The sequence below is a fragment of the Daldinia vernicosa genome (assembly GCF_022497035.1).
Source record: "Daldinia vernicosa strain CBS 139.73 unplaced genomic scaffold F5Y00scaffold_13, whole genome shotgun sequence".
NCBI lineage: Eukaryota > Fungi > Ascomycota > Sordariomycetes > Xylariales > Hypoxylaceae > Daldinia > Daldinia vernicosa.
This window is the reverse complement of record NW_025953929.1, coordinates 375,564-392,787: the sequence shown is the minus strand read 5'-3', so window position 1 is coordinate 392,787 and position 17,224 is coordinate 375,564. Positions and strand designations below refer to the sequence as shown.

Genomic DNA, 17,224 nt, shown 5'->3' with positions numbered 1-17,224 from the left:
TGTTTTCTTCGAATGAATTAGTAGCTTTAAAGTGAGGATAATTAGGTCCGTATCAGTGTTGGGATAATAAGTAATAATATGTAGGTAGGTATATATGCTTGTCAAGGCAAGGCAAGATGATTGATTGATCTGCTTTTGGATTGACAAAAGGAACGGCATATCTACAGCGTCGAAGATACACAAACAGCCAGCCTGTCTCTCGTCTTGCTCGTCGAGGGCGACTTGTTTTCTATGACTGATTCCCGCATGCGCTTCCCTCCACTCCTACGCTTCCCATAGTTAGGTAGTTAGTTCATCGTCGGCAATTCCATGCTATAGTCGGCAATTCCATGCTATAGGCTTCGACTACGGCCGGGCGCTTAGGTGGTCTTGTCCTTGTTGTGGTAGTTGACATTGTCGTTCCAGCTGTTTTTTTTTAAAAAAAAAAAATCTTCAAGTTAGCAATTTGTCTTCTTTTTCTTTTTCTCTTTCTCTTTCTCCTTCTCCTTTCTTTTTACTCTCTCTTCAAAGCTTCAAAAGGGGCAGGCAGACTGGAAAAATAAATACGTACAACAGGGTCTTGTCGCCGTCGCCCCAGGGGAAGTTCTTGGTGCGGATGTTCTGGTAGGGGTACTCGACGCGCTCCTCTAGGGGGGGCAGGTGCGACCAGTGCTCCCAGTGCTCCTGGTATAGGTTGTAGGCGTTGACGCCGGCGAGGAGTAGGGCGGGGATGACGACGCTGAGGTATTTTGTTAGCCTTTTGTTTTTTTTTTTCTTTTCAATTTGACCCGTATGGCTGGCTAGATCTCCCGAGAGAAATAAGGCTCGTGCTGCTGCTCGTCGATATATATGTACGCAGAAGTACCGAAGGTATGCGTATCGCCCGAGGTAGACGAAATAGACGGAGGGATGGATGGATGGGTGGGTTCTTACTAGATGGAAATCTTGCGCCAGAGCTCTGCGAGGGGTAGGTCAGCGATCCAATTCCTAGTATCGTCCATGCACTCCTAGATAATATCGCGGAGCATGCATCTGGATGGATTAACTTACCAGTTGTGGCGGCAGCGTGCTCCTTGACAGCCTGTCGCTCCTTGATGAAGGCGTTCTCGGTCGAGGCCAAGCGGCGCTGCAGAGCGGAGCGGAAGACGGGTGCGGTATTGGCGGCACGCAGCTGGGAGGCCAGGCGCGGCGTCGCGCGGAGGAGTTGTCGCTGGGGGAGCATATTGAGCGTACTGCTAGTCGATTTCGTTATTTAGAGAGGAGAGTGAGAGTGTCGTATGTATGTATGTAGACGTCGACTCGTCAGGATTCCAGGTGGTGGTCTGATTTCGATTGTCGAATGAGGTCAGCTTTGATTGGATGACATCTTTAGAAGCCGGTAGAGCAGAGCTAAAGAGCTTCTTCGCCTCGGTAAATCCGCGGGGATACGGCGGATCCGTTTTTTTGTGGCTTTTGTATAACAGGGGTTCTGGTCATGACGCATGTCACGGGACTTCGGGTCGTTTTGGTGTGGCGCGTGTAATGCACCTCGACTACCGTATTCCGTAACATAGAATGTCGCGACTTCTAGCGAGCGGTACCTTGCACGGCCAATTGATGTTTGTGCAACTACACGTAATAAAAAGTTTACAGACGGGTTTACGGGTTTATTACCTAAAGTAAAACAGTGACAATAAGGAAGGGACGCTTGATTCTATTTACTCTTAAAATATTTAGAAAGAGATGCACCATCATTCGTACTAGAACTTCCTTCCAGCCATTCCGCGGTGAATCAATCCACTTACCAAAACCCACCGTATATTAGAACAAATCCGACGATGGTGGTAGATGAAAAGGGTGAAGTAGAAGAGGAATGATTGGGGATGCACCTTTAAAAAAAAGAAAATATCGGAAACTTTGTAAATTCGTGAATGCATCTCCGACACGATGGGGGTGCGCATCACTTCGTGGAATGGTCCGTATTGTATTCGTATCCTACTGCATTTTTACTGCATTTCCATCACATCTAATCTTACTAACACCGCCTATAGTAAACGGCATTCGGTATGGAACCACGTACAATACTATACGCAGCATCTCACTTCTAACTATGTAACTCAAACAGGAATCCGTTTGGATACCAGCCATGGAGGGAAAAGAGGACTTTTGAGGCTATGTTCGATATACTCGAAGCCGATATCGTCGTAATGCAGGAGACCAAAATCCAGCGCAAGGACCTTCAGGATGATATGGTCCTGGTACCTGGCTGGGATGTTTCCTTCAGCTTGCCCAAGCACAAGAAGGGTGCGTAAAATCACAGCCCATCCAGCCATCTATCCTAACACAGAGGCAGGTTATGCCGGTGTAGCAATCTATACCCGGAACTCGGTATGTATGCCCATCCGGGCAGAAGAAGGAATCACTGGCGTCTTATGCCCACCAAATTCTTCAACCAAATTTCGAGACCTCCCCCCAGATCAACAAATAGGGGGTTACCCAAAGCCTGGCCAGCTTGTGGGTCTAATAGACGATGTGACTCTCGACTGCGAAGGGCGCTGCGTCATCCTTGAGTTTCCTGCTTTTGTTCTGATTGGAACCTACAGCCCAGCTAACAGCGATGGGACCCGAGACGATTTCAGGCTAGGCTACCTCGACGCATTAGACGTTCGAATCCGTAACCTCGTAGCCATGGGCAAGAGGGTCGTTCTAACAGGCGATCTCAACGTTATCCGAACATCTATGGATACAGCCAACCTTTTCGAGCGACTAAGAAAAGAAGGCGTTACGGTTGAAGACTTCTTCTCCACTCCTTCCCGTCGCCTCTTCAATCAGCTTATATTCGAGGGAGACGTGTTAGGTAACAGAGATGAGAATAGGGAGGAGCCAGTGCTATGGGACCTTGGCCGGCTCTTCCATCCTACCCGCGAGGGCATGTTTACTTGCTGGGACACTAAGAAGAATACTCGACCTGCCAATGTCGGCAGTCGAATCGATTATGTCCTTTGTAGTGACAATATGAAGGACTGGTTTATCGACTCTAATATACAGGAAGGCCTGATGGGGTCCGATCACTGTCCAGTCTTTGCAACCCTCAAGGATGTTGTTACTATTGACGGAAAAGAGGTACATCTCAGGGACATTATGAATCCTCCGGGAGTTTTTAAGGACGGAGTTCGGCTTAGGGACTGGACGGCAAAAGACCTTTTACCATTATCAGCGAAACTCATTCCCGAATTCGATCGCCGGCGGAGCATCAAGGACATGTTTTCCAAGAAACCGGTGCCTTCGAAGTCGGCTCTAGCGCCAATCAACGAGCCGTCAGAAAGTCCCAGCAGCAGTTTCGCTAAAATTGAGCTATCGAAAGACGAGGCCGCCGAAACACCCGCTTCGCAACCTGAATCGGTAACTTCAGCGTCTTCTCCAGCTAAACCACGGACCGATACCCTTAAGCGCACGTCCTCAAGCACGGCATCGGCCAGCAGGCCACAAAAGAAAACAAAAGCCACTCTGGCCAAAGAGCCCTCGTCCAAAGGGCAAAGCAGCCTCAGGGGCTTTTTCAAACCTAAAACCACCACCCCAACTGCGAGTACAATCCCAGGAACAAACGAAGATCCTAAACCACTTAATAGTCAAGTTGATAATACTTTCGAGGCCGAAGTACCGAAAGAATCCAACAACAACACAGAAGAAGAAGCAAAAGACGCTGCCGGACCGTCTACGTCTACTCCGGGTAGAGTCTTCGATCCCATCGAGTCCAAGGAATCCTGGTCCAAGCTGCTAACAGGTAAAAGAGTCCTGCCCAAATGCGAGCACGGAGAGGACTGCGTTAGCATAGTCACCAAGAAACCCGGCGTCAATCGAGGTAAGCCGCTTCATACATACATACATACCTACGTATATATATATTATTCTCCCATCGTAATATTAACCCAACCCGCTTTCCCAGGGAGGTCATTCTTCGTCTGTGCCCGGCCCATCGGGCCGTCGGGCGAAAAGGAGAAAGGGACGCAGTGGCGTTGTCCGACGTTTATATGGAGTAGCGACTGGAACGCATCGCAAAACGGATGAGATGAGATGTGATGCGATGCTAGATTATTTATATGGAGCTTCTACTTCTACTTCTACTTTACTTGAACTAGCGGTCATGTTACTTGTGTCGTTCTCTTCGTTGCGGGTGCGTAGGTATGTCTGCATAGGTATAATCTCCATGCGTATAGTCGCTTAGCTTAAGTAGGTAAGAGACTTATAGGAGAGCTGATTAGTATAAATTAATTATTGCTAGGTATCTATCTATCTATCTAGGTACGTATAGAGCCGTATTAACTTCCTACATATCTCACTAATAAGTCCACCTTGATTATCTATGTATATTATACTGGAACTTCGCGTCGATGGCCTTGGCTTTAGCTTGACGCTGGGGTCGACGGCTGGGCTCGAAACCAGATTTTTGTTAGCCCATTCCTTGGGCATTTTTGTTTCGGTTCAGGTAATTCTTTTTTATTAGAATCTAGGGGTGCCCTCTGGCACGTATGTAAGAGCAAGCCGCAGCTTAAGAGTGCTGCGCCAAAGCTGATACTTAGCAAAGCCGGCTGCTCAGCTACCAATTGTAAGACTTGTGAGTAAGAAGTTGTAGAATTCATGTTCAGAGGAGAGAACTCCATTCTCTCACTAAGCTATCTTATCGTAAGTAATCATTGTAATCCCTATCAATTACCCTCCCGATGAAAAAAAAAAAATGATGTCCTCATCATTGCTTTTACTAATCTCCTCCAAATCTTCGCACAAACATCAATGACGTTGGTTCATCGCTTCCTCTAATCTCCTCCCGGTGTTCGCATAAACATCAATAACTTTGGTTGCTTCTTGGGGGAATGGGCAGTGTTGAAGTGAGTGGTCAAGGGACTACTTTCAGGTACAGGTTCCCGGAACTATGATTAATTTCATTACAGTGGAAAACTGTTGGACTAGATGGATTAGATGATCCTTATCGGATTAGAGGATAATCCGTCCCGCACGAGTATACAGATGATGTTGAGATCAATGTCGCAGGTGTTCATTGCCAATAGCAAGGCACTGAGTGGCTTAGAAGACGCGTTAGGTGAGCTAGACAATAGCTGCGGCGCGACCTATGAACCTCTATCGAGATTTGATCGCGTTGCACCAAGCGCAATGCAATCCGGTTACATGTTGGAGAATAGCCAGACGTGGGGCTATAATGGCGGAGTAGCCACCATGAACGGCCCCATGAATGGCAACGGTCGGTTAGCGGTGAGAGCTGTAAATCGCTACATGGTATCTTGGCATGGAATATATATATAAGAAGGACCTCCCTCCTCACTCATACAGTTGGTAAACCAAGTCAATGGACAACTACAGCTCATATACCGTATCTTTCAGCAGGCAGGAGTCGCTAGTGCGGCGTCGATCATGTCATCGTCTTTGTTTTCTTCGATAGTAGCTGCGTAAGTTTGCATTTTCTTGGCTACAGGTTTATAGGACTTTTTCAATGGGTTAGTCGATTGGTTGGTTGTCGCGGGGTTTCTTTTGGAATTATCGAGTATTTAAAATATTTCTTTCACCTGGCTTTGTTTCTGGACTTTATTCGTTGTAAATATTTGCCTCATCTGACAGATCTGAACCGAATGTTTCGAGAAACAGGTCCCAGAAATTCCCTCTTTTGTAGAAATTAATGTCCCCATCGAACTTGTCACGGTCGTCTGGACTCGTGATTTTGCTGGGGCTTGTATATTTCATAAAGCTCCAGCCTCGCGATTGATGGCCATGTTAGCTCCGACTTTAGTGTTGGTTAGAGGAAGTTGAGTTGTAGGTTAAACGTGTTATATGTAATGGAACATAATGCTAGGGACTCAGATGTTTTTTTGTGTTGAAACGTTAGGATACTTTGGTGCTCTTGTGGTAGACCTTGACGGGCATGTGCCGGAACTTTGGAACCACCACCTCGTGCTGTGGAACCAGGCCTGATGTGGAACCAGTACGCAACAATGTGAGGATTCTCACGATTGCTACGGTGAGATATCTTGATCTTATCCTCGTTCGAGGCGGCAAGCCACCCCTCGAAACGAGGTAGATGTTTTTTGAAGATCCCACCAGTGGTAATCCGCGGCGGAAAAAGTTAGGAACAACGACGGGCAGCCCAACGCCTGGCAGAACGATTCGAGGTTCACCCGCCTACCCGCCTAGAAAGGCCGGGTGCCCCTCAAAGTTCCGGTATACCGGACTATGGAATTAAGCATGCCCTGCGCCTCCGGAGAGTCGACCTTCAGAGCGGTATGTAGGTGGCTCTCTAGTTGATTGTCTTTTAGGGTGTTGTTTTAATTGAAAATAATATTATCAGAGGCAGCCCCAAGTGTGGATGATACCCTGGTTCGGAATTGTGTATAAGCGGAATCTTCAATGCGACGCCGAGATTGAAATCTATGCGTGGGGACGTTTTGGTTCCAGATATTCGGTGCGAGCGATATGAGAAACCCATGCGGAGGGGCCTTTAGTTGACGGGTCGTCTGTTGGGATGATTTGTACGTTGGTAGTGGGAAAGAAAAGGAGTCGGGATTGTTAATTTAGTTTAATGTAAGTATGAGAGTTTTGATTTAAACACCAATCGCTAGGAATGGGTGGTTGTGTACCTAGTAACGTCTAGTCCGGATCCCGCAAAACCTTGCGATACCTTCTCGACGGTAGCTTTAGTTAGATGTTTGTATTTTTTATGAGTTAAGGAAAGAAATAATTTTTCTTCTTGTGCGAAACGAAATTCTTATGTAGTAGCAATGTGGTTGCTTAGTTGCAGTCGCAGCTGCTCATTATTATGGCAGCTGCTACTGCCGTTAGTATGGTTAGCAGCAGGGCAACCGAAAGTTTCTTTTTATTTAGGCAAGTACCTCCCTAAGGTAGTCTAATAAGAACTAGAAGGTGTTACCGCGTAGGTATTTTGAGATGTATGGTCCATGCTTCAGATAGGGAAGGTGCTATACATATTCTATTCCAGAAGAAAGTATCATGTACCTAAAGTATGATAATAAACCTTGGTGTTGACTTAAAGACTCGAGGGTTTAAGTGATGTCGCAAAGGTTAGAAACCATTGAAGTCTTGCGCATAGTTAGTTACTATAACTTAAAACGATACCGTGCGAGCTCTTCTACTCGCACATACCTTTATGAGCATTAAATACGCAAGACTTTCTGCCATAACCTTTATACTCGCTGAGAATAAATAATTGTTAAAGTTGTTTCTTATAAACTGATCGACACTTTTAATATAACTATTATCATTATTATTATCATGATTACATTTGTCTGCAGTTCAATTCATAAATACATACCATTCCAAACCTCTCGATTATTAATTCGCAATATAAAAGTCGAAACACCAAAACCCCGCATTTCCCAACCAACTCTATCCAAAGAGGCGCCTCTTACCTCTCCACATACATAGCTACCTCGACTAAATAACTATAAATGGCCAACCGAACATCCTACTTCTTCTACGCGCCTACATGGGACTACCCACCCAACGGGCCCATAAAGTTAGGCAATGTGCTCACATCACTTAAGAAGCCCGAACGACCGCTATATACCGCAGCCCCTTTGGTAGATGCCGACGTCTTCTCCTCGGAGAAGAGCCAGGTCGAATTCTCGCGCGAAAAGCTGAATTCGGGTCAATTTTCTATAGTAACGAAATTTTTAAGTTTTCTTGGAGTTGGAGTAGATGTTGGTGTAGGCTGGGACGCTAGGTAAGGTTAGGTGATTCACTATGTTGTATTCATTTACTCAAGATGGGTCGGTATAATTTATAAGTACCATGGTAGATGTTTTAAGCTGTAGATGTTATAGATGTAGACTGCTACTGCTATTCTGATGATCAAAGTTCTGGCGCTAGATGCCCCTTAATTTAGGGCTTATACTTCATTATTTCAAGATACTCAATTTCCTACTCCTCATACAATAGTTCATACGTCATAAGCGAAGCTGACCATCTTGGTAGTGAGGGAGAGGCATTTAGCTTCGACCGGATTGAGACAACTCAATTCTTCCCGAGCAAAGATTATCTCCAACGATGTATTGAAGCTGAGCCCGTTCGTCGGTACCTGGATAAATCTCGCTATAGAAAGCCAGTATATATAATCACAGGCATCAAGACCGTCACGGGCGCTAAAGCCAAGTCTTTCAAGTCCCGAGGCATAGGTGGAAGCCTAGGCACCGAAGTTGATGGCACGGTGTGGAGCGGAGGAACGGTTCCCATCAGCAGCGGGCCGACGATAGATGTGAATCATGGGAGGAACACGGATATGTCCTGGGAAGGCAGCAGTGACTTCGTCTTTGCTTTTCGAGTCCGAAAGGTTCTCGTAGAAAAGAAAACGGGAGTTGTAGGTAAGGATGAGGATTATAGGCGTGGCGCTATGCTGGAAAGGGGGCGTAACACATTGGAGGTTCCAGTCCTTTCTATCCTAGAAAGTGAGGACCCAGACTTGGAACAAGAAGACTTCATCAGGGAAGAGTTGGTGGAAGGTGATGTGTCCGTCATCTGTGCTGTTCCATATCCACGGATAGGTGGAGAGGATGAAGAGTAGACAAGCTGTAGAAGCAGGGGAGCTACCGTTTAAACGTATCATCACGCAGGAGATACGGATTGAGTAGAAGACCCGGGCGATCTTATACTCGGTTGGTGGATATGTAACTGTCTTCTCAGGACTATATCCTCCTTCAACTGATCAAAAGATCTCCAATCGTAAGGTCAATAAACCTCTTATCCTTACCAAACAGGCTGTCAGCGTACAAGCTGATATCAATAAAATGGTACCCATCTCGAGCCTTGTAAGATGGACCTTTCTCTGCAACGCGTCGAAGCACGGCTTTCATCCGTTTCTGTCGTTTCTGCATTTCTGCTTTCTCTGGTAAATGCAACCGTGCGTATTGTAAGAGAAATGCGGCGATACCAGCGGCTATCGGTGTCGAGTATGATGTCCCGGACTTATACTTAATGCAAGAGGGGTTTGAAACATCATCACAGAGATGAACCGGCCATGCCGACTCTACTGCTTCCCCCACTGTCGCTAAGTTGATGTCGTCGGGGACGGCAGTAGGACTAAACCCGGACCTGTTACCGTTTGCGTCTGTAGAATTAATGCAGATCACGTTTTGTTCTCGCGCGGGACTGCGATAGTTAGTGTCAAATGACTACAGAGTAACGGGATGCTCGGGTTTCTTAAGCTTCATGGAATTCGTTATGCTCTTTGGAAGGCACTTACTACGCTCTGCCTCGTTGACCGCCGCTGTTAGAAGCAGCAGCAAAAAGAAGTACATGTTTCGAGTAAGCATTCATAATAGCTAGCTCGAGTTCATCATAGCCGTCGATTTCGCAGGTAGGGAATCCGAAAGACATGGAGATGACATCCACTCCCCATTTGTCGACGGCAAGGGTAATAGCCTAGGCGTATCAGTAATTTATATAGCGAATAATTGTTACTAATATTTACCTACCTTTGCGATAACTCTAGGGTTAGGCGGCTTATCCTCCGCAATCTTTGCTACGTACAACTGAGCATCAGGCGCATAATCAAGAAGTAGACCGAAACAAAATGTGCCATGTCCATTCCGATCATGGACTCTATTGTTGAACTTCTCATTAAGCCAGTTATACTTGCCTTTGATGTTATCACTGCGAGCTTCTACGTCCGGGTGAGTAGGATCAATGCCCGTATCGAGAATCGCAATTTTAACGGGCGGAGATGTCGATGATGAAGCGAAGGGCGTAATGAATTTTTCGTAAACTGCTTGGTACCTGGACTTCCAGTTCAAGTAGTTTGAGCATCTAGATAGGAGCATAGTTAGTCCGTGTACTAGATATGGGAGAGAAGTATCTCGTGAGTGGTTGACATACGCTTCGGGAGAGTGCGCCTCCGAAACGGTCTCATCATCAAAGAACCTCGATTCCTTGTCGTAGACATCCTGATCTGTCAAAGAGGACAGAGATAGACTCTGTGTGAAGTGGGAGTAAGGCCCAAGTTTATGAGCCCATAGCAATGCATTTTGATGCTGGAAATTTGCAAGAGGATTGAGATAGTGAGAGTAGTGTTGCAGTGATGGTTCCGGCGACGGGCTAAACGAATGGAGGCTATCTACAGTCTCGCTTGGGCTCAATGCGCGAGTTGGTTGGGTTTGCTCGTTCAGATCCGAGATTGTCTGATCCCAGCTTCCAAAATCCAATGTTTGCGCAAACCGATCAAGGTCATCAATTGAGATTGAGCTGTAGGCCTGTATCAATTCATTTTCGAGTGGTCGTACTACCTCCTGATATATCCTGGTTCTTAAAGCCTTATCGTCTAATTTGTTTCCCTCTTCGTCTTCCCACGTTGTTGGATCTAGACATCTCTCCACGGCAGAATGAAACTGGAAATTATCAGGGATTTCGTCTCTACAAGCGCGAAACACCATATCTACGTCTAAAAACGTTGTGCGGCTCGATGATGCATCCTCTAACTCAACGCCGTACTTTTTAGCTAGCATCTCGAATGGGGTCACGAAATAAACCTCCATGAGCATTGCCGCCAATGTGACGAGACTTGGACACTGATGTCGTACCAGATCGTCTGGGTCGATATCATCTGGGTCTACATCACTACACTCACAATCTCCCTGTTCGTATTCCCTATTGCCATTGACGTAATGGTCGAAGAGGCTCGAATTTGTTTCTAGATCTGAGAGGCGGGTTTGGATAAAAGGTCTTAAAGGGATTGCGGTAGTAGCAGTACGAAAGAAGACGATGTCTGAGGAATTCCATGTTGGTTTTAGCCATGGCGTGTCATGAAGATGAAGAACTGCATAACTGAGAAGTACGGCAAGGATTCGTCTTGTCCTCTCGGTAAATGAGTGCGACCCGCCCCTGAGGAATTGTTCGAGGGTCACGGCGTCTTTCGTCTTGTCGGCTAAGAATTTGCTCCTCTGCGATTGTAACTTATACAAATGGCCTCGCGTAACTTTGAATTCTAGTCGATGTGCCGTCATCGTCTTGATCTTCCCGATCGGGTCGCATAACCGTTTTACCTTCATCGCTGGGGTCTGTGGTTTTTTCCGCTTGGTTTGGGGGTTATGTGCCTCGTCATCAATCGCCCATTGGACGACTGTTTCTTTCATAGTATGGACCCGGGCTTCTTGCCAATCCTTCTTCATAGACAGAAACATGTCGAAATCGACATCTCCCTCAGTATCGTCTTCTGAAACAGGCTTTCGATAAGTACCTAATGAAAGCCTAGCTCCGAAATCATGCGCAGATGGGCACGAACAGTTCTTACATGCCACAAGTGCCGAAAAAATTGATTTGGCAGCACTCCAGACGGCATAGGATGGTTCGCTGATATTTCTCTGGGGTGCGAAGTCCTCAGCCGTCCATTGTGACGGGTCATCGGGGTATTGTCTTCGGAAGTCTTCTTCCCACAAGGATAGCGCTTCAATAAACTCATTGCGCTCATTCGTAGAGATACCGAAACTGAGAGAATTCTTAATGAATTGGAGTTTCGTACCATCGTTAGTTTTCCGTATTTGCTCCCAGTTCTGATTGAATGTGAGCAGTTTTGTATAAAATGAGGTTCCGCAAGTAGATTGTTTTAGCAATTTATGAGATGACAAGGTTGAGCCGAGATGAGCTAAGATTCTATCCAGGTACTTATCGGCAATTCTAATGCCAGCTCTGTGAATGCGGTTTGCGTGATCACGTATCATGGCACAGTATGCCGTCAAATCGGCATAAAAGACCTTGAGGTCCCCATCGTTTTCACGGAGCCGCAGGATTTTCGCAATCTCCTGGATCGTCTTGGAAGTGGTTACTAGCAGATTGGTGGTATTGATATCCCCGGTAGTGATAGAAATCGTTGACACCATCTTGCTTTGAACTGGGATGGAACCAGATACAGACTTCCAACGCCTAATAGTTAAAATATCACCGGTTATTGGTGAGTTTAGACATCTCTGGCGAATATGTATCGAAAGTGATTTTAGAGATCCGGCTTCATACCTAGCTTCGTATGCCTCCGTACTTGTTTATCCATAGGTACGGCGCTCAGGGTGTATTCCGGATGGTTTCACTAACGGCGAGGAGCGTTGTTCAGGTCAGCGCTGCGTCTTTGGGTGTAAGATGAGGGACAGATGCTACCACGTGATGATGTTACTGCAAGGATACATAACAAGTTCAGCTTATTCACCATCCATTTATAGCATTTATACCTGCCTACCTGAAGTACCTCAGTACCTCCTAGACCTACATACATGGTAGGAGGTAGGTACCTAAGGCACAGCATCGCTTAGTGCTTCGTACCTTCTACCATATTTTCACGAGGGATAAGCACAATTCTGTTTAAGTTATACACTAGTTAATACCTATTGGTGGTTATACACCCGGAGAGCTTTACAACGCCCCGCTTCGTCATGTCTATTTCGTAACTCTTCCACCACCAACTGATTGAGGTTACCGATGGATAAAATGCTATTACGCAGTCTATTCTGCACAACCGTTAACTAGAATGGAGGCGACGGCTACTGATGCTGATATTGATCAGCAATCCCATCCTACAGTAGCTGAAAGCGCCGCATCATGTCTACACTCTTTCCAGCAATGTGTTCAAAGAGCAGCATCCATCCACCCACGAGAACTTTCACTTGTGGAAGACCAACTAGCAAGGTTTTCTGTTTGGACGACTAATATCAGAGTATTTGCACCAGGTCGAGCGGCGCTAGACCATCGCCTACGCGAGGCTCCTGATGTTCAGGATGCCGTTATCGGTCTTCTTGATGCGCTGGCTTTCCGCGTCCAGAGCTGTAAGCCGGAATAATTATACACACTATAAGAGATTAAAAAACTAAGTACGTATAGGTTGGAATAGTCTTGAGCCTCTTAGTTCTAAAGTAGCTCAAGAGTCTAGTCAGCTCTTAGTAGAGGTCGACCCTAAGTTCCGGCAATCAATCCAAGGAATCGCCAATGAAATAAGTTTACTCCATAGATTTTCAAACACTATTCGTAGAGCAAGCAAAGAAGCCCAGAACCTCAAAGCGGCAGACTCATTTCGAATCCGCGATGACGAAGGGAACGATGCCGAGGTCTTTATAACGAAGTTGTTCGCTAACCACGTCCGAGACAAATTTCCAGGGGTTAGCGACAGTATTTGTCAACGCCTCGCCGAAACTATGGTACTGCGACGGAAACGGATTCTTTATAGGAGATCTCGTTACGGAAATGCTCCCATCAGACCCCAAGAGACTCCCTCTCAACCTCGGGTCACTGTACCCAAAGTCCAACTCAAGATCCGTGCGGCGGAGCATCCACAGGTATCTGAGGGACCCCAAGCCGCCGGGGATGCATCCAAAAGCGCTATACAATCCGTAGCGCAGAGTGCCACCACATTGGCCCCTAGTAACTTTCAAAAGGCCTCAGCTCCGTCTGTGGTCTCTGTGTCGAAGACTGTAGCGTTAAGCAATCACGAAGAGCTTCCATTCCCTCCAGCTCCGCTCGGCAGTCTAAAACGGAAATACAATGAAATTAGAAGACAACGAGAAGAAATTGACAAACATAATCTCGACTCCCCAAATAGCGGGGATAAACTCAAGTCTCTCAATTCAGTATGGAAAGAGAAAGCTAAGGAAATAGAAGAAATTATAAAGGCTGTAGGGGAGGTAACCTGTCCGTTCTGCTTTTATGCCCTTCCGGCAGAGGATGTGATGGATGATAACAAATGGAGGTCAGTTGTCATTATTATGAAGTGAACTCTACCTTATTAAAGGTTACTACGGTACGACCTACCTTGGGTAGGTAAGGTAGGTTAGGTGCGTTTGCCTACAACAGACGCTGACATACACTCCGCAGGCTCCACGTCAAAAATGACCTCGACGCATACGTATGTCTATTCGAGGACTGCAGCTTACCTCATGAGTTATACGTGCACAGTAGCGCCTGGCTTAATCATATGCGCGAGCATGCCATGCGCTGGCGTTGCACATCAAAGTCTCACGGGCAGTTTGTATGCGATTCTAGAGACGATTATCTCATCCACATGAAGACCGCGCATAAAGGTAAATTCTCCGACGCACAACTTCAGGCTTTAGCCGATAGAAACGGTCGGGTCATTGGTCCTCTATTTAGATCTTGTCCGTTATGCGGGAAGGAAGAGGTCGACAGCACCATGGATAATCATATCGTTGGTCATCTACGGTTTCTTGCTCTGAAGTCTCTGCCTACATATGAAGAGGAAGGGCTAGAAGGCGAAGAAAGCCAAAAAGGCTGCTCGAGTGCTTCAAGAGCACAAACTAGGAGCACAGTCGAGAACGAACTAAGGGGACACAAATTGGAAATGCTTGGGGGTGGTAGCGAGGCTAGCGACGAACACTTAGACACCATATCGGACGGCCGCCCAGAATGGCAGAGCGAAGACATTTCATATCTAGATGATCTAGATGACACACCCAATAACCCATTAACGAAAAAGGATTCAGAGCTACTGGAATTACAGTGGGGTTTTGTTCTTAACCAACATGAAGTGTTCAGGAGCCTCGAAGATGACCCTATTCTTCAAAAGTTCCTTGTCAAGCATGATCATGAAACGATTGGCAAATCTTCCTTAATTTTACCGATTATCCCTTCGTATGCGCCAAACAAAACCAAGGGGCTCCCGACCAGCACTTTCAACGGCTTTACGTTTCCACCTACGTATACTAGACCTCCCCAACCTCGTCGTTCTAGTAATTCTCCATCATATTCTTTACCCCGCGGAGAGGACTTTTTAGCCGTTCCAGAAAGCTTCGTTGGTAATGACGATGATCCATGGTTTCCCTCGCCTTCTTCATCCACCGAACTAGACTTTTTGAGCAGTCCAAACTTCGTTAGTAATGACGATGATCCATGGTTTCCCTTATTCCCCCAAGATGATACTGTCACCCACCAGGGTAATGCCACCAATCGTGACCACGGGAATCCTCGGAACGTGAATTACGCCAAGTCATTTAATCCTGAAGATATCATTTTTAAAGACAACGTTACGGAACGGGAACGGCTTGTATCGTACCCTGAATCCGACACGGTTATCCGCCAAGATAACATTACTCCTAAACTGGCAGTTCGTGATATATTGACGGCTGACGACGATCCAGGTGGTCTGGACCAGTGGCCACTACCACCACTACCTTCCCCTCCATCTAATTTCAGCCAGGTGAGCTACGCAGCTCGAGCACCGCTAGAATTAATAGACGGAGATCCTGAGAACGATATAATAAAGAAGAAACTGGCAGAGATGAGTGCCGAACGGAAGAACACGGAAGCCAGCGACAAGCATGAGGAATTTGAAGCTCGAATTGAAGACCAGAGCTTAAACGCGATTTTAGACAAAGCGATGCAAGATATAAATGATGTAAAAAGAAAAAGGGAAACTAGAGATATACCTACGACACAACCTCAAACCATGGAGCAGCTCCTCTCGCCGATTCCTATGACTAATGCGCAGGACGAGGGGGCCAAAATTCGTGAAATGCCCTTAGAGACCGAGGATCCCAGCCGGGATCCAGTACGGCAGAGTCAACCAATCTCCGAACGGCCCAAAGATTGTCTTGAAGTGCGGCAGCAAACGCCAAAGACTCAGGATATCCTTCCTAGCAGCCATAGTAGCTATTACGATAATACTCAGCCAGGCAGCTCCAAAAGTGTCTCAAATTCAGATCATACGGCGCAATCCAAAAACAGGCCACAGACTACGAGCAACGAAAACGAGTCGGATACCATCAATAACGAGATCATTCAGATCAGCAACCGACTATCAAACGTCACGTGGGACATGATTGATATGGAAAATCTAAGATTAGATGTTACGATATCCAGGTCTCTGAGAGTTGACGACCAGTACATTCCCATGCAAGTTACAATCCACATTCCGCGAGGATATCCAAAGACCGGTTCACCACAGTTCAAAATAAAAAATACTCCGGGAGTGGATGATAGTCTCTGTGAAGTTGTGAGCGCAGGGATCCACGATCGAGATAATAGCTTAGACGCAGTGCTTACGTACTTGTCTGGCGGGATTGAATTAATGACGCATATGAGAGATAATAATAGGATTACTATAGCGAAGCCAATAGGAGGTGGTAGGTATACTGTAACGACGAATATGAGGGGAAATAGCAATGAAGACCAACAGGAGGAAGCGCTGGGAAGTTTCTACGACAAGTCGGGGAATACAGGAGGAACGTACACACAGCAGCACAAACCTCGCAAATCTTTTATAAGATTAGATCCAGATTGTGCAATTTGTCATGCACCTGCAAACCTCAGATGCGATTGCGAGGCTAAGGCCTTTGAAATAGCCGTTAAGCAAGCTGAATCTAAGATAGTGTCTCCGATATACAGGGACGCACGGGTGTGGGTTCGTAGTCACGCTCAAGATTTCGTACGAGAACGCTTCTCGAGAGATATGCAGGAACATCAAGAAACCGCTGCGAAGGATTCCAGTGAACAAGGAAATCGGAGAGAGGTGATAGAAGGACACACGCCGCCAATAAAGGAGCAAGTCAACGCTAGTTGGAGGTCGGCCGTCCAGTCGTTTCCCGAGACACTCGAGTACTTTTATAGCCTCGTCGAAGTGACGCTTCCCAGTGACGATGATCCCGCCGTAAAGGATCCGCCACTCAGCACGCTATCGGGTTCGAAAAAGCATTCTCGACAAAACCATCTGCAGTCTCCGTTTGAACCTACTAAAGCTGAAACTTCGAAGCAAGGGGAGGCTGCAGGAAGCGAAGGCTAGCCTGCTCAACGCGAGGTTCACGAGATAGGCGTAACTATAGGTTAGGGACGTAATACAGAGTGTCGTCCGACGGCTCTGGAGCTGGAGACCTAAATACGAGTGAACCCGTAATTCGGCTACAGAATATAATAATCTAACGAGGTATTATACCTGAAAGTATGATATATAAAAGCCTAAAACTAACACGTGTAAATAAACATATCAGGGGCTTGCTATCAATATACAACCATCCGGCATTCAAATATACCTACCTTGAGGTAAGTATCAAGTATCTAAAGCGCACTTGTAATGTACATCTCAGGGTCCTATAGTATAGTATAGGTACCTACCTACCCTTCGATGATATTATTATACTCATCAACTTCCCTCACTCCTCTACCCCAACATCACCCCCTATCCCATCCTTCAGCCCCCCACATTAACAACAACAACAGCATACACACCACCATTAATCACTTACTTACTTAATCACACAACCCC

General features: G+C 46.3%; 5 protein-coding genes across 5 annotated transcripts; 3 read left to right on the top strand and 2 right to left on the bottom strand.

The window, feature by feature from the left end:
- F5Y00DRAFT_232033 (mitochondrial cytochrome c oxidase subunit VIa) lies at positions 1–1,328 on the bottom strand. The gene is made up of 4 exons (XM_048007109.1): positions 1,030–1,328; positions 913–937; positions 551–718; positions 1–405 (listed from the first exon to the last, which is right to left on the bottom strand). The coding sequence occupies exons 1-4, from the start codon at positions 1,199–1,201 to the stop codon at positions 360–362; spliced, it is 411 nt and encodes a 136-aa protein (XP_047866702.1). The 5' UTR covers positions 1,202–1,328; the 3' UTR covers positions 1–359.
- A 190-nt stretch (positions 1,329–1,518) lies between these two features.
- On the top strand, positions 1,519–4,179 carry F5Y00DRAFT_232029 (DNase I-like protein). Its single transcript, XM_048007108.1, has 5 exons — positions 1,519–1,933; positions 2,010–2,022; positions 2,084–2,262; positions 2,312–3,820; positions 3,905–4,179. The coding sequence occupies exons 1-5, from the start codon at positions 1,906–1,908 to the stop codon at positions 4,024–4,026; spliced, it is 1,851 nt and encodes a 616-aa protein (XP_047866701.1). The 5' UTR covers positions 1,519–1,905; the 3' UTR covers positions 4,027–4,179.
- Positions 4,180–7,430: 3,251 nt separating this feature from the next.
- Positions 7,431–8,542, top strand: F5Y00DRAFT_260221 (uncharacterized protein; the record flags this gene model as incomplete). The annotated part of the gene is made up of 2 exons (XM_048010986.1): positions 7,431–7,705; positions 7,957–8,542. The coding sequence occupies 2 exons, from the start codon at positions 7,431–7,433 to the stop codon at positions 8,540–8,542; spliced, it is 861 nt and encodes a 286-aa protein (XP_047866700.1).
- Positions 8,543–8,608: 66 nt separating this feature from the next.
- F5Y00DRAFT_28655 (pfs domain-containing protein) lies at positions 8,609–11,950 on the bottom strand. Its single transcript, XM_048013436.1, has 4 exons — positions 9,853–11,950; positions 9,453–9,783; positions 9,221–9,399; positions 8,609–9,126 (listed from the first exon to the last, which is right to left on the bottom strand). Exons 1-4 carry the CDS (start codon positions 11,847–11,849, stop codon positions 8,676–8,678), a joined length of 2,958 nt encoding a protein of 985 aa, XP_047866699.1. The 5' UTR covers positions 11,850–11,950; the 3' UTR covers positions 8,609–8,675.
- A 410-nt stretch (positions 11,951–12,360) lies between these two features.
- F5Y00DRAFT_232018 (uncharacterized protein) lies at positions 12,361–17,199 on the top strand. The gene is made up of 3 exons (XM_048007107.1): positions 12,361–12,782; positions 12,838–13,699; positions 13,825–17,199. The coding sequence occupies exons 1-3, from the start codon at positions 12,488–12,490 to the stop codon at positions 16,742–16,744; spliced, it is 4,077 nt and encodes a 1,358-aa protein (XP_047866698.1). The 5' UTR covers positions 12,361–12,487; the 3' UTR covers positions 16,745–17,199.
- Positions 17,200–17,224: the final 25 nt, after the last annotated feature.